The sequence below is a fragment of the Paralichthys olivaceus genome, chromosome 9, assembly GCF_024713975.1.
Source record: "Paralichthys olivaceus isolate ysfri-2021 chromosome 9, ASM2471397v2, whole genome shotgun sequence".
Classification (NCBI taxonomy): Eukaryota; Metazoa; Chordata; class Actinopteri; order Pleuronectiformes; family Paralichthyidae; genus Paralichthys; species Paralichthys olivaceus.
Genome location: NC_091101.1, coordinates 17663072 through 17677086, shown reverse-complemented (window position 1 = coordinate 17677086; position 14015 = coordinate 17663072). Strand labels below are relative to the sequence as shown.

At 39.9% G+C, this 14015-nt stretch overlaps 1 protein-coding gene across 2 annotated transcripts in view; it reads left to right on the top strand.

The window, feature by feature from the left end:
* The window catches only part of kdrl (kinase insert domain receptor like), a 46160-nt gene extending 41004 nt beyond the window's left edge, over positions 1-5156 (top strand). For both annotated transcript variants that reach the window (XM_020079878.2, XM_020079873.2), the window contains 2 exons: positions 147-250; positions 2456-5156. In XM_020079878.2, the coding sequence (XP_019935437.2) occupies positions 147-250; positions 2456-2654 (303 nt within the window). In that variant the 3' untranslated portion in view covers positions 2655-5156. The remainder of the gene's footprint in view (positions 1-146; positions 251-2455) is intronic.
* Positions 5157-14015: the final 8859 nt, after the last annotated feature.

The following is a 14015-nucleotide window of genomic DNA, read 5'->3' as shown; positions in this document are numbered from 1 at the left end:
AACTGGTTCTGAGAAGTTCTTGAAAAATAAAGACAACAAACTTACCGACATTCATATATTTGTTATTCATTCACTTCTGATAATAAAAAATAAAAGAGGCGGTGTTTCTTTTTAACTATCCCTTCTCTGTCCATCATCATCATCAGGGCGGCCAGTCAGACAGCGGGATGGGCCTCTCATCTGACAACATGAAGACACTGAAGCGCCTCGAATCGTTGGCTGGTCGACCACTGAGCATTATGGCTCTCGCGTACGTAGACCACACCGTGCAGAGCTACACACCACATTCCCTGCAGGTCACCACAAACAAAAAGCACTGAAAGAGACTGCAAAATACCTGCATGGAAACCGCCCCGCTGAGCTGGAATGTAGATGCTATAACTGTCATACAACACACACTCAAGTTTCTTCTGTCTTAAAAAGAAGTCAGCGGCCAGTTTTCCCCTTTGTCTAAAGAAACCGTGCGTGAGGGACAGACGCACAAAGGGGAAGTGGGAGGGAAAAGGCTTGAAGGTGACAAACTGAAGGACTGAGCACAAAAGCAGAGCGGCTGCATCACTGGAGGGCTTGGCTGTTTTAAAAGTGCACACTAAAACCTCTTTGTTTTCACCAGAAGAGCCCTGAATAAGATACCTCCCAGTCTGACTTAACTTATGACTCATGGCTTTTCAATCCAATACTAGGTTACAAACACACATAATCTCAAAACGACGCATGCGGTATGTTCTCCAAAACCCTGCGGAGCATTTGATGGCTTTAAGATGTGGATCATTTGGGGTGAGAATATAAAACTGTAAAAGTGAAAAAAAAAACACTTAGACAATATGTTTTCACTTAAGGTGTTATTCAAGGATTAAGTCAAATCTGAATCAAATGTCTTTAACTCTTTTTCTGTTTCTAAAACTTACCACACATTGAGTTCAAAGCAGCTCAGTGGCAGGGTTAATTTACACGGTCAAACACATGTACACAGCAATTACACTTCAAACCTTCTAGTATTAATATACTGCACTCTAAAGAGCAGCAGCCCCCACATGTAAAAACTCCCACCCTCACTGTCTTTTGGATCAATACTTGAAGTTGAGGTGTCCAAGACGCATCATAGGTCCGCTTGTGGCATGAGGGCTTCAGCGTGGCAGAAAGAATCAACCCAGGCATGCGGAGAATGATCGAGGGGAGGACTTCCTCACTGGGCAACCACTCAATCACTGCCACCTTTGAACTTAGGAGAGTTTACGAGGGCCTCCCCTGTTAGCTATGGATCTTTTGTGCAGCTCAAGTCCACCTGTTGCTCCCTCTGGCTTCACCACTCCTCTAACCTGCCCTCCTTTTTTTAGTATAGCACACACACAACTTCAGTTAGAATTGATTGAACATTATTGCTGAGGAAGTTTCCCCAACAAGGATGTAGATTGTTTAACCCTAAATGCAAAATTTCCAGAAATTTGTAGGAAAACCCCAGCGACATTCAACGAGGAGAAATAAAAACAGCTAAAAGTCACATTTGACTTTGACTGAGTAGAAGGGATTTTCACTCTGACTCATTTTGTTTCCTGATGCTCATTTCCCAATCGTAGCCCCACGTTGAGCTTGGCATTGGCGAAACAACACCAGACTATTGTTTAGTTTTCGATGCCTAGTTTGCCAGGTAGTTTAGTCATCAGGACGGCATTCCAGTTCAGCGGCTTCGCTTCCGCCTGCTGGGCTCTGACCCTTTGGCCTCCAGAGAGAAGCTCTGGAAGTCCTTGGCAACCTCCATAGACAATAAGAGGCAATTACTCATATTCTGAGCATTCAATGAAGCAGAAAAACTCGGGATGATTGATTACATCATACATGAATGAGGAAAGGTTTGTCCGATTGTACAGCTTCACAAGGGCCCACTTCTTAAATCACAAATATCGAGCAGGCCTCTATTGTGAGAGGAGTCAAGTCAAGTTATCGTGAAGAAAACAAAGAGAAGCTTGATTTTATTCACAGTAAGTCACAGCTCGTAGTGCCCCCATCCACTCAGACTGCACCAGTGTTTCTAATGAAATGTTTTTACATCAGAAACAATGTTTAAAACTCTAAGCATTAGAAATTTTGAAAAATGTTTCTTAAAAAAGCTCTGAGGCAGATTTTAATGCAGCATCATTTCTCAGGATTTCACTCCCACTAGTTTCTGTTGTGTCATATTTGATTTTCAGTGTTTTTGCAATCAGCTCCTAACAGCTTGCCCTGGTCTGATGATTTGTCTATCAACCACTTTGTTATTTTCATTTAAGACTCATAGAGAGACTCATTTTTTCTTGTCTATTATATTTTGTGTGAAGAAGCTGAAACCTGAGAATATTTGGCTTTTTTTCTTATTAATAGTTTGACTGATGATTTTTGAAGCATGGAGATGAATTGGTTGTTATGTTTTTATATATTTGAATTAGTTATATGTATTTGTATCTGTCTGTGTTTTCAGGATGAAGGCAGTGAGTAAGAGTAAAGAATCTGTGCTGTGTGACCCAGAGAAGGAGAAGTACCCCCCCACTGTTCCCTCTCTGGACTTCAGCCTGAACGACTCTGTGCTGGACGACTCAGCTCTGGAAGTCGGCCTGGAGTGTCACAGCCCGCCGCCCGACTACAACTATGTGGTGCGCTACTCCACCCCACCGGTCTAACTCCCGCTCTGCCCCTTGGCAGCCTAAAGGCCTTCACTTTGTTCTCCTTTGTGTTGACTCTTATCTCCGAACTGTGGCAGCATTTGAGAGGAAAACCTACAAGGTTCCCTCTTAGAACTTACGCTCTGAAACCGCTCGTGAATCTACTCCACTGTTACTTCTGCATCTTCCAAATTCCGGAGCGTCCACTTTAGACTGTTGATTCCTCACCAGTTATCAGACATTAGCTCGACCCTAAAGCTACTGGTCCGTTCCACACTCACTGTGATTTGTCAAACAGCTGAAAACAGGCTCAGGTATTTCTTTCATCTACTGTGAAAACAAACCGCGATGATTCCACCTTCACCACAGATCTATACAAACTGCATCAAACAATAAGTCCCAGAAAAGAAAGGAGAAATTACATTTGTCAAATTTATATTGAGACTATTTTATATATTGTTTTATAATTCATACTGGAAAATCTGTTAAGTAAAGATCAAGAGGCTCTATGAGGTGCAGCTTCTTTTTCCATAGGATCTTGGCTAAAGTTCAGTTTTGCTAAAAAGTAAAAAGCAGATAAATAATGTTGATGATGAATTGAGAAAAATGTTATTTGACGCATAAATAACAAATACAATCCTGTATACAAATATATCAGCTGAATGAACTCAGGTTGGCCCAGAGTGACAGAGGAGAGGACTGCTCTGTCATGAGGTGGTGGATAGTTTCTTAAGCTCTCTAAGTTATGGGAAATCCCAGGTTAATGGAGGAAACAGGGTAAAGCTGAGATTTCACAATACAGCTCGACCACGATAGCATTTCAGTGACGAGTCATGTTCAGATTCCTCCTGCCCCAGATCTAGTGTTGAAGAAACTCAAGCTTTTTTGTTTGGTTAAACTAAAAAAGAGCGAAGGAAACCAGATGTGTTTATTTTCTTTTGTATAAACTCAGTTGGAAAAACAAAAACAGAACAAAACGTAATAGAAACTGTTTCTTTAGAAAGTATTAGTAAAATAAACTGTGTATTTATTTAGTAAACACTGTCACTTGGTGTTCACCTAGATTAAGATATAACATCAGTCTTCCTGATATCAACATGTAACTTTAACTCCACACATACATGCTGTTTGTGCTGCTGTATAAACTGATATTAAAGCTGAGGGAATCTGCTTCTGTAGGAAACAGAAAATGTGTCAGTATTGTCTGTCCTTCATCTTGTGCTGAGTGTTAGTTAAAGCTTGCAGGGCAGGCTACAAAAACTCTGCATGTGTGTGAAGTTCTGTTCTTCCCCACAGTTTGATTTCCTGTTAATCTCCATGTTTGAACAACATTTCAGGCAGATTACTTGTGATACACGATGTACTGTGTGTAAACTGGACCGAACCTTCATTTGAGCTCATGAGTCTCTGTACACACACCCTGTAGAGAAGCGGTTAGCTCGTACTTATTGACCCCGTTCCAACCTGGTATTCACGTCTGCTCTGAGTGATCCAATCACTAAGTTTAGGTGTGAACACACCCAGATAAGTCCTGAATGCATCCTGACATCCGATCACTCAACCCACAATCAGACGTGGTCTGGGACTCATTTGTCCACATTCTTCTCTCTGTGTGAACGCAGATGATTTCTTTGCCTACTCAGCTGACCTCTAATAGTTTCATAATGAATCAAACACATTTTAACACCCCTCACTTACTATACGCTGATTTGTTTGTAACAACAATATAACCACTGACCACCACAAAATGACTTCAATTTTTTATTAAATGGGTCAAATCTTTCTGTAGACACAAATGTCACATGTGATTATTGCATATTGAGTGGCTGAGTAAGATTCGATCACATGCACAAGACATATTCAGGAAGTTTTTTAATTTAACTTAGTGCTTGTGATAATTTCGCTCAGGACAAATGTTAATACCAGGTCTGAACAGGGCCTTCTCTGACTAAAGAGAAAACTGTATTTGTCAGTGATATTTTGAATCCAGAGAGCTGTTTTATTTGTGGACCAATTTGTTCAGTTTGTGTGGAGAGGAAGTGATGATGCACTGATACTTTATATCAAGTATAATGTTTTTTTGTATTCTAAAGGTATATTATTATGAAACAGTGTTGAGGGTCACATTTTATAAAGATGTCGGATTTTTATTTTGCATTTTTATTTAATTCTTAACTCTAGTGCTTAGTAGGAAATTAATGTTCACTGTACTTGTATTATTTCTCTGCCTAACATCGTCATGTTCACTTATTATAACCCAGTCTTTTTTATTTTAGTTACTCCTCTCACAATAACAACCTTAATGCAAAGATAAATTATTAGTATTTGGATTTTGTTCCTTTTTTTTTCATATATCACAATGAGTAATGATTCCTGCAGCAGCTCAAACATCAACGTAGCTTTTTCTGTTTTGTTCGTGTAGCGTAACAAGTTAGTTTGAGTGAAAGTGATGTTCCCTGACACTGTTAACTGAGCATATGAAGTAAATAAATGAATAAAGATTTATATATTTATACATTACCCAGAAGTCTTGGTGCATAATTGTGTGAAATACATACACAAGGAAAAACATACATATTGTTTTAAGGCACTCGCTGCTCTGAGTGACCAAATGTCCTTGATGATCCCCTTCCTTTTTCTCTAGCGCCACCCTGGGGATCACATTTTTTGTGAAAAGTCTTGAAAGTCATTAGAATGATTAAGTATCAATTTAATGCAGAGATTAATGGTATTTTTGAACTTACATTTACTCCCTGATTGTACAGCTCCATCATCAGGCCAAAGATTAAACTTCTCCAATACTTTGTTTAACTGTTTAACAGTTTAGTTTTTTTTGCAATGATCACTACAGCCTCACAAAGCTGACTCTAATTATTGTATTACAGTGTTGTTTTTTTTTAATCAAGTGAATAGTCGTGTGTACATCCTTATATTCTTCAACCAGCAAAGATTCCAAGTTTCAAGTGATTAAAAAACCTGCTTCTATAAAACATTGTGTTGCCAATAAAATAAAACTCATAGTGTGACTGATGACAAACTTGAAATCAGTGAACTGTGATGCACACCAATGATCCCCAATGTTCCTGGTTAGTGATTCTTTGTTCTTTGTGGAGTCACTGTGGCTCAGGATGGACAAAGGGTCATCCACTAACTAAAAGGTCGGTGGTTTGATCCTTGGGCTCCTCCAATTCACATTCCAAAATGTATGATGGCTCTGCCGGCCGTATATGGTAGAGAAGGTGCTGTATGAAAGTGTGCTTAGAGTGAAAAACACATTATAAGTATAGCCAATTCATTTTTGAAAGTAAAACTGTAAAAGAACACCAGGGTCAATTTACAGTCTCTTATTACAGGTTTTAAGTTGTGAAAAAGTCCAGTTGTTCACAATAAAAACTAGAGCGACACTCAGGGAACAAATACCTCAGCCATGGCCCAACAGTCCCCTCGTTCAAACATTTAAATTCAGTAGATCCAGATTTTTATTTGGATCTGCACCAAATTACAACCACTCATAAATATCAGTCCCACAAAATGTCAGATTGTTTTCATCAAGGTCCATGAATTATTCTCTGAGAAATCAACTCGAATTTTGAAAATCTCTCAATGATAAAGAAAGTGAAAAAGAAACCCTGGATCTTGGTTAGTTTTTTTAAACTTGTTTCATGGTAATCCCTTCAGCAGTTTTTCCACAATCCTGCTAAATAACAAACTAGAATAATGCAAATGTAAATATAACCTTCTTGCTAATTAAAGAAAAGTGGGAATATTTAAATAATTTCCCTCTTATTTTTCAAATCATCTCGACCCTTCGGATTTATCTTTATCTCTCTGAGGGTCCCAACCCGCATGCTGGGAACCACTCACTCCAGCATGAGCAGAGGTTTCAGGCAATGACTAACTAAATTCACAGAATCAAATGCTCCTAAATAAACAGGTCTGTTTAGATTGGACTGTGCCATCAGTGTTTGGCGCCTCTTCTGGTCCTTGGACGCTGGGAGACTCACTTCCCTGCCAGGACACGGTGTCAGCAGCATGTCTGTTCACCAGGACAAAGCCCGTCCAACCAGTGGGGAAGGAAAGAACTTTTAATCATCCTAGTCACGACTGCAGGACGCCACACACAGGGCTTCCTATGGGAGCGTATGGCCTCTGCTTACCAGCCTTGGGTGTGGTCCGCACGCCATGAGACAGGTTGGGCCCTTGACTGTCTCCATGTGTCCTCACAAGATTTATTGTGTTTACCGGCAGATGGGGGCCTGATATTACACACAAACACATATCAACAACCTCTGATGTGGACTGTTTCCTCATCGGAGGTTGTGAGACACAAACAAAAAAGGGAAGGATGTTGGAGAGGAAGAGTATTCTTCACTGTCATGTTTTTCTTTTTCCCGGTAACAAACATTCTTGTGAATCTACACCTACTCACAGTATTTTTCCATTCAGCCAGAGGTTTGACCTATGACGAGTGCCTGCACCATGACAACCCTGATACTTCACCTCTGCAGAGAAACTGTGTCAAAAGAATAATTAATAAATTATGATCAAAATTAAAAGCGAGTTCAAGATCTGTATGAAATACTATTTTCAATGACAGTGCAGGCAAATAATAAATTATATATTTACCATATTTTTTAACATTCAAAAAAGAGTAATGCATATTAAACATAAGTACAGTGCATTTATTTAATATTATTATTCGTGCTGTTATCATTGCTACCCATTACAATTAGGAATATAATTACATCTATAAATGTCTTTATTATTTGTTGTTATAACAACCAGTCCGACAGTGCTTTAAATGTTCTTTTTCCTTTTATTCTTTTTATTCCTAATCAATCAATTCATCAAACACTGCATTCTGTCTGACTGGAGCCTTATATTGTGGTGGTACATTTTTTGTTTATTTAAAAATATATATATGATTCATTACTGTCCAGTTTGTATTCAGTACCACACCCACTGTGCTGTCTGCTTGTTTCCCTTATTTACAGTTACAGTTGCATTTATGAAAACCCCCTTTCTTCACCATCTCCACGGCCTCTCCCCAGAGCTGCACTTTACTCCATTAGTCACTTAAGATGAGTCGTTCATGAATTCAAGGAATGTCTGTCATCCAGATTTCAACTTAATATGAGTAGCTTGAAGTCCTATCATAGACTGATTGGAGGACAAAGCAGCACAAATGTTCCCCTCTCCCCATATAAACAGCCTCACAATGCTGTTCCCAGACCCCTGCCCATGAAGGTGACTCGTGAGCCAATGCCAAGCCTCTCATTACAGAACAATGAGCCGGATACTGTCCCTGCAGAATTCCTCACGTCAGGCCACCGTTAACAAGCAGAGTGAAGGGTCAAGTCAACAACATAACAGATAAGAGAGTAAGAGTAGACATGAGTAACTGTAATATTCGGTTCTCACTGAGGCTCTGCACCTGGTTGGTTGGTTGGTTAGTAGGTGGGATGGTTGGTCGGTTTGTTGGTTTGTTGGTTGGTGGGTTGTTTGGTTGTTTGGTTGGTTGGTTGGTTGGTGGGTTGGTGGGTTGGTGGGTTTGTTGGGGGGTTGTTTGGTTGGTTGGTTGGTTGGTGGGTTGGTGGGTTGGTGGGTTTGTTGGTTGGTGGGTTGGTGGGTTTGTTGGTTGGTGGGTTGGTGGGTTTGTTGGTTGGTGGGTTGGTTGGTTTGTTGGTTGGTTGGTGGGTTGTTTGGTTGTTTGGTTGGTTGGTTGGTTGGTGGGTTGGTGGGTTGGTGGGTTTGTTGGTTGGTGGGTTGGTTGGTTGGTTGGTTGGTTGGTTGGTGGGTGGGTTGTTTGGTTGTTTGGTTGGTTGGTTGGTTGGTTGGTTGGTTGGTTGGTTGGTTGGTGGGTTGTTTGGTTGTTTGGTTGGTTGGTTGGTTGGTTGGTGGGTTGGTGGGTTTGTTGGTTGGTGGGTTGGTAGGTGGGTTGGTTGGTGGGTTGGTTGGTGGGTTGGTTTGTTGGTTGGTGGGTTGATAGGTGGGTTGGTTGGTTGGTTAGTAGGTCGGATGGTTGGTGGGTTGTTTGGTTGTTTGGTTGGTTGGTGGGTTGGTGGGTTGGTAGGTTGGTTTGTTGGGCGGATGGTTGGGTGGTTGCTCTCCAAGTGCCCTTCAAGTGTTATTTGATGGCAGGATTATGAAAAACCAGACTTGGTGGAGGGGTGGGGCCAGTGTCTGTGAAGACCCCATTTTTTTATCACTTTTTTATCGTTCAGAAAAATGCAGCTTTCTGACATTTTCTCCAATTTCACCCGGAATAATTCATGAAAAATGGTGAAAAAAATCTATTACATCTGGGGAGCGGATCTATGAACATCTGCAATTTGGTGCAGTTTGATTTGCATTGTTCAGTTTGTCAGTACCTGCACAGTACAGCATCTTTTGTTAGTTCTTCTACTGTTAATTATTCTCCACTAAAATGAATAACTCATGTGCAAAAATATTAACTGAAAGTGTTTGTATCAGTCTGATCTGAGTGTGAAAGTATAACAGCAGAAGAAAGTATAAATTCATTCACTTTATTCATAGCATATCCCCGACCCGTCCTCTCACTCCCAGTTTGTTTATGAATCACAAACAGAGATCAGACTTCTATCAGATAAGCTCGGTGCTTCTGATCGTCTTCTGTGAGGTTCAGGGTTGACGAGCAGCACAGAGTCTGTGTACGTGTGAATTTACCGACTTTAAATACTTTCTGGAGAATGTCAACAAACCTCTGACAGCCCTGAACCCTCGGGAGCCTTCAGATTCATCAATGCCCATTCAAAGGCAAAAGTGCAGTGAAACCAGCTCACCCACTTGCCCCCATTGTTTACCTCTCTGGTGGGGGGTAAGGGATGTATTGAAGGCTCATACACCAGGAGGGCCTGGGAAAAATGCAGCGACCACAGCGGTGTAATTAACGTGGACATGGTGGGGTTATGTTGGAGTTCAGATGCTCGATTGTCAACAGCATTATTTCTTATCATTTAATAGCATCTTTTCATCACTCTATCATTCAGAGCTGTGGATAGTTTGTTTGTTTTTTGTTAAAATCTTTTGAAGCACAAAATTGCACTTGCCTGATTTTTTAGGTAAAATTAAAAAGTGAGCTTCCTGCGTAAATGTTGCATTCATTCATTCTTTATGTCCAGTTCCAGCACTGCCCCCCCCCACAAAGAAATTGCCTGAATTCCTCGACACCGCCTGGATGTAAAATATCTTCACTCTTCTGCAAAACAATAACAGCTTGTGAACATAAACATTTCTCACAACCTCGACAAAATCTATTTCTGACCCAAAATACTGGAACATGGCTGCTGCATCACTCTACATGTGTTTGACATTACAGACGACAAACCAAGGATCGCAGCCTGTGGGACAGCAATGTCGGCACTTCCTCTAAAAATAGTAGCAGATGGTCCTGGTCCTGCAGAGCGCTGCAGCCACTTCAATAACATCAGTGCAGTTATGCAATAAACTGAATTCTTGGGCTGCTTCACCACCAACTGTCACTTATGTATTTACTACATGGACACTGTGCTGAGGGAAAGACGTGACCCTTGTCACTTTGGAAAATTTTAGTTATTCTGTCATTTTATTGACACATTTGTGAAATAGCAAGAAACCAGAGGCAGCTAATTTCATAAGATATAGAATGCTGATGAAACTAGAGGGAAGTAGCTTTAGTGGACTTTAAATTTCAATATGGTGAACCTTAACTCTGATCCCTCTCATTGTCAGTGTGACTCTCTCAAACCAATCAGAGAAGCTGTAATATGTCGGACCAAACTTATAGAGAGCGACCGAATACGTGACCAGACTCACAGATTGTGTAAAAAAAATGTTACCATGATAAGATCCGTCAATGACCTCGGGACCTTGATCCTCCAGAGAACCACAGTATTTACGTGGTTGCTAATTGATTTGCTGCAATGCATGACTGAACTTTATGAGAGATGGTGCAATTTGTCTAAAGTTTTTCAGTCATACTGATGTTACACTTGAGCCTGAGCACAGAGTGACTCAGAGTGAGCAAATCAGCCTGGAAAGTATCTGTCACCCTGTCATTCTTATATTAATCTAACAATCTGTCTTTACATAGATCTAATCTCAGTGAATTTATTATAATATACATCATATTTACATTTAATACAGTCTTTCAATGATCTAATGAATTTATTTCTGCACATCTGTTAGAAGACTGCAACATAGTTTATAACTAACTCAACTGCGCCATCTAGTGAATCCACAACTGTTTCAGTGAGAGGCACCTGAAACACTGTAAAACTTTACACCAAGACTTTGTGTTGGAGCAACAAGATTTAATCAGCTGGTGACTGAGAAGTGAAAATGGACTTTGATACTTTGGACAAATTAAAAAAGATTTACACTGAAGAAGAAACAGAAACACAATTAAAAACTGAGTGGGGATGAGTTGAATATTACAGTAAAGACTTTATCAAAAATATAGTATGACCTCACCACTGGGATGGATGAATGGATGGATAGATGGATTGAATTGGAATGAAATATTTTTTTAAAAAGTATGTTAAATGTGTTCATCCTGATGACAGGAGACTAACCTCTGGGTGAAGAGGATGTTAACTGTCCAGCAAAATGACCTTTGCCCTCGAACTGGCTGTAACTTTGTAAACATGGTGGTTCAAGTGTGTCGATGGTATTCCAGCAGAGTTCAGCCACACTGACGTCACCAAACCAGCAGATTAAACCTCATGAAACTTTTAACTCTTCACATTTTATTCCTGTGACAGTCTCATCAATTTAATCTTTAAATTCTATTTTTGTTCAATAACAGACTGAATAAGAATAAGCAAGATATTGTACGACAGCAGCTGTGATGACACATGATCACATGATGACTTACAAGTGATTCAAATCAGATGAATGAGATTAGAAGCACACAAAATATTTTCCTGAACATGTTTCTCATGAGGGTGTCACAAGAACACAGAGTTCAAAATCAGAGACATGTTACGTAACAATTATTAATGATGAGAATGATAACTTATTTTGCCTCAATTTCATTTTAATGCTCTGTATATTAATGCTATGTTCAATAAGAGGTGTCTTTAAAGGTTCAGTGTAGAGTTTAGTGACATCTATTGGTGAAGTTGCATGTTGCAGCTGAATACCCCCTCAACCCCCCCCCCCCCCCCCCCCCCCCCCCTTCAAATGTAACATATTTAAAAAGGTTCATATTAAATCCTGCTAAATTGGATAACAGTGCCACCTAGTGTTGTGAATATGTACCTGCAGGGAGCGGCGAGCCCAGGGAAAAGGGATTGTGGGTATTCTTAAAAGATATCGAGGAACGCCATGAGCGAGCACGCGACTGCCTTGTGTTGATGAACGAGAGAAGACAGATCACAGAGGTCACACAAACATGACAGAGAAGCTGTGGAAACCTTCAGTTGTCATAAAAACTCAAAAGGTGTTTAACTTGTCCAGTCTGGGCTACTGTAAAAAAACATGGTGGCCCCCGTAGAGAGGACCTGCTCCTGAAGTTAATATAAAGAATTTAAATATGAAGGACCCATTCTAGGGTAAAGAAAACAACAAATCATACAAAATAGATGAAAACACACATTTGTGAAAACATCACTAAGATTGTTCCATTTCAGCCAAAAGATCCCTTTCACCTAAATCTTACACCCTGAAGCTTTAAGCGCAGTTGAGGAAAAACATGATGTGTACAAGGATGTTCACTAATGACACAACATTCAACTCATTGTTGTCTCATCAAATTTCAACACTATTTATAATCTTTGTGGTTTGTGGGATTGTTTCAGTAACTTCCTGTCATCTGAAACTTATCAGTCTGTGTGATGCATGTTGAAATGCTGCTGTAGAACATGTTCTACATATTGTTTGTGGGTGGAGGCTGCCCTCTTGAGGTGAATCATCTGGCGTGTGGACGCAGAGATTTAACCAGTCACCACTTTAATCACACCAGCTGTAGGTGTGTAGATGTCCGCAAGGAGGCAGCAGCGAGTGTGGATCATCACTCTACAAGGAATCACAGGAGAAACCAAGTGCCCTCAATTTAAATACAGTGAAGTGATGTGAACATGTATGAAACACATTTCATTACAGAGTTCAGATTCAAGCTGCCGTACAGGGACATTAAAACAACACAGACACACAATTCAAACCATTTGAAACAATTCTCAACAAAATAAAAAGAGATTGTAAAGAGTAGAATAAAAGAGGTCAAGAGATTAAAAGATAGTAAAAAAGGATCAAATATGTGTGTATGTATAAAGAAAATAAAAATAAAGTGCAATGGTATCTGACTGGGAACTTTGAAGAGAAAATAATTTTAGGAAATATTGTAAAATGTATTTCTAGCCGTGCAGCTCCTACAGAGGTGATTCGGGGAGACAGTTCTCAAAAGGCCTGATCTGACCTGTGTCCTCACTGACATGTGCTGCTGGAGACTTTATATTCCTCAGTAAAAAATAATCCCCTTGACGCAGGCATACAAACATGGATCATTTAAACTAAAGCTTAGACACATTTACTATGAAGGCTTGACACTATTTCACAGTGTATAAAGTATCCGCTTAGGCCTGCAAGAACAAGTAAATACATGAAACATGTCAGAATTTAAAGGGCAGAGGATGTTGCACCTTATTAAACAAATTGTGATTTGTGAATATCGGCTATAAAAATAAAATCTGATTGATTGATTAACAGATAAATAAATGAACGAGCTGTCAGTCTGTACACACCACCAGATCAGTGGCTGACCGTGGACTGTCACAGATTGTCTCATAAATATTTTGTGGCCAATAAACAGATTCTTCAGAGACGCCCATCAACATTTATGACTTTTTTATTGGACTTTTAGTCGAGTTATTGTGACAGCTCTGCTAAATGTTCTCCAGGAGAATATCAGGAAATGACATGAACCAATATGAGAATAATGGCAGATAGAGATAAAAGAATAATAAGCATGTGCTCCTCAGGGTGGTGGATATAATGATGATTCTGAGAAACACGACCACAGCTCAGTGTGAGACCTTATATTAAGTTTAGATTTTAAAAAACTAAAGCGTTGAAAAAATGTTCCTAAAATACAAATCTTTGTTCATTCTTCTTTAACTTGTTGGATTCAATGTGAGAACAGGCTGACTAAACACCCAATGGACTAAAACACTGAGTGGGGATGTACTTTTAAAATCGAGTGCTAATTTCCCTGAGACGTGAGACACATGTTGGACATGAAAAAAAAACAGCAGAGACGAAAAAGAAAAATAAGTTGGTTGTAATTGCAGGAGACAGCAGTGACTGATGTGTCGCAGGCCGCTGTTTGTCACAGAGGGGGTCGTTGGAGTTTCCTTGTAACCGGAATTAGCTGTGAAGTGC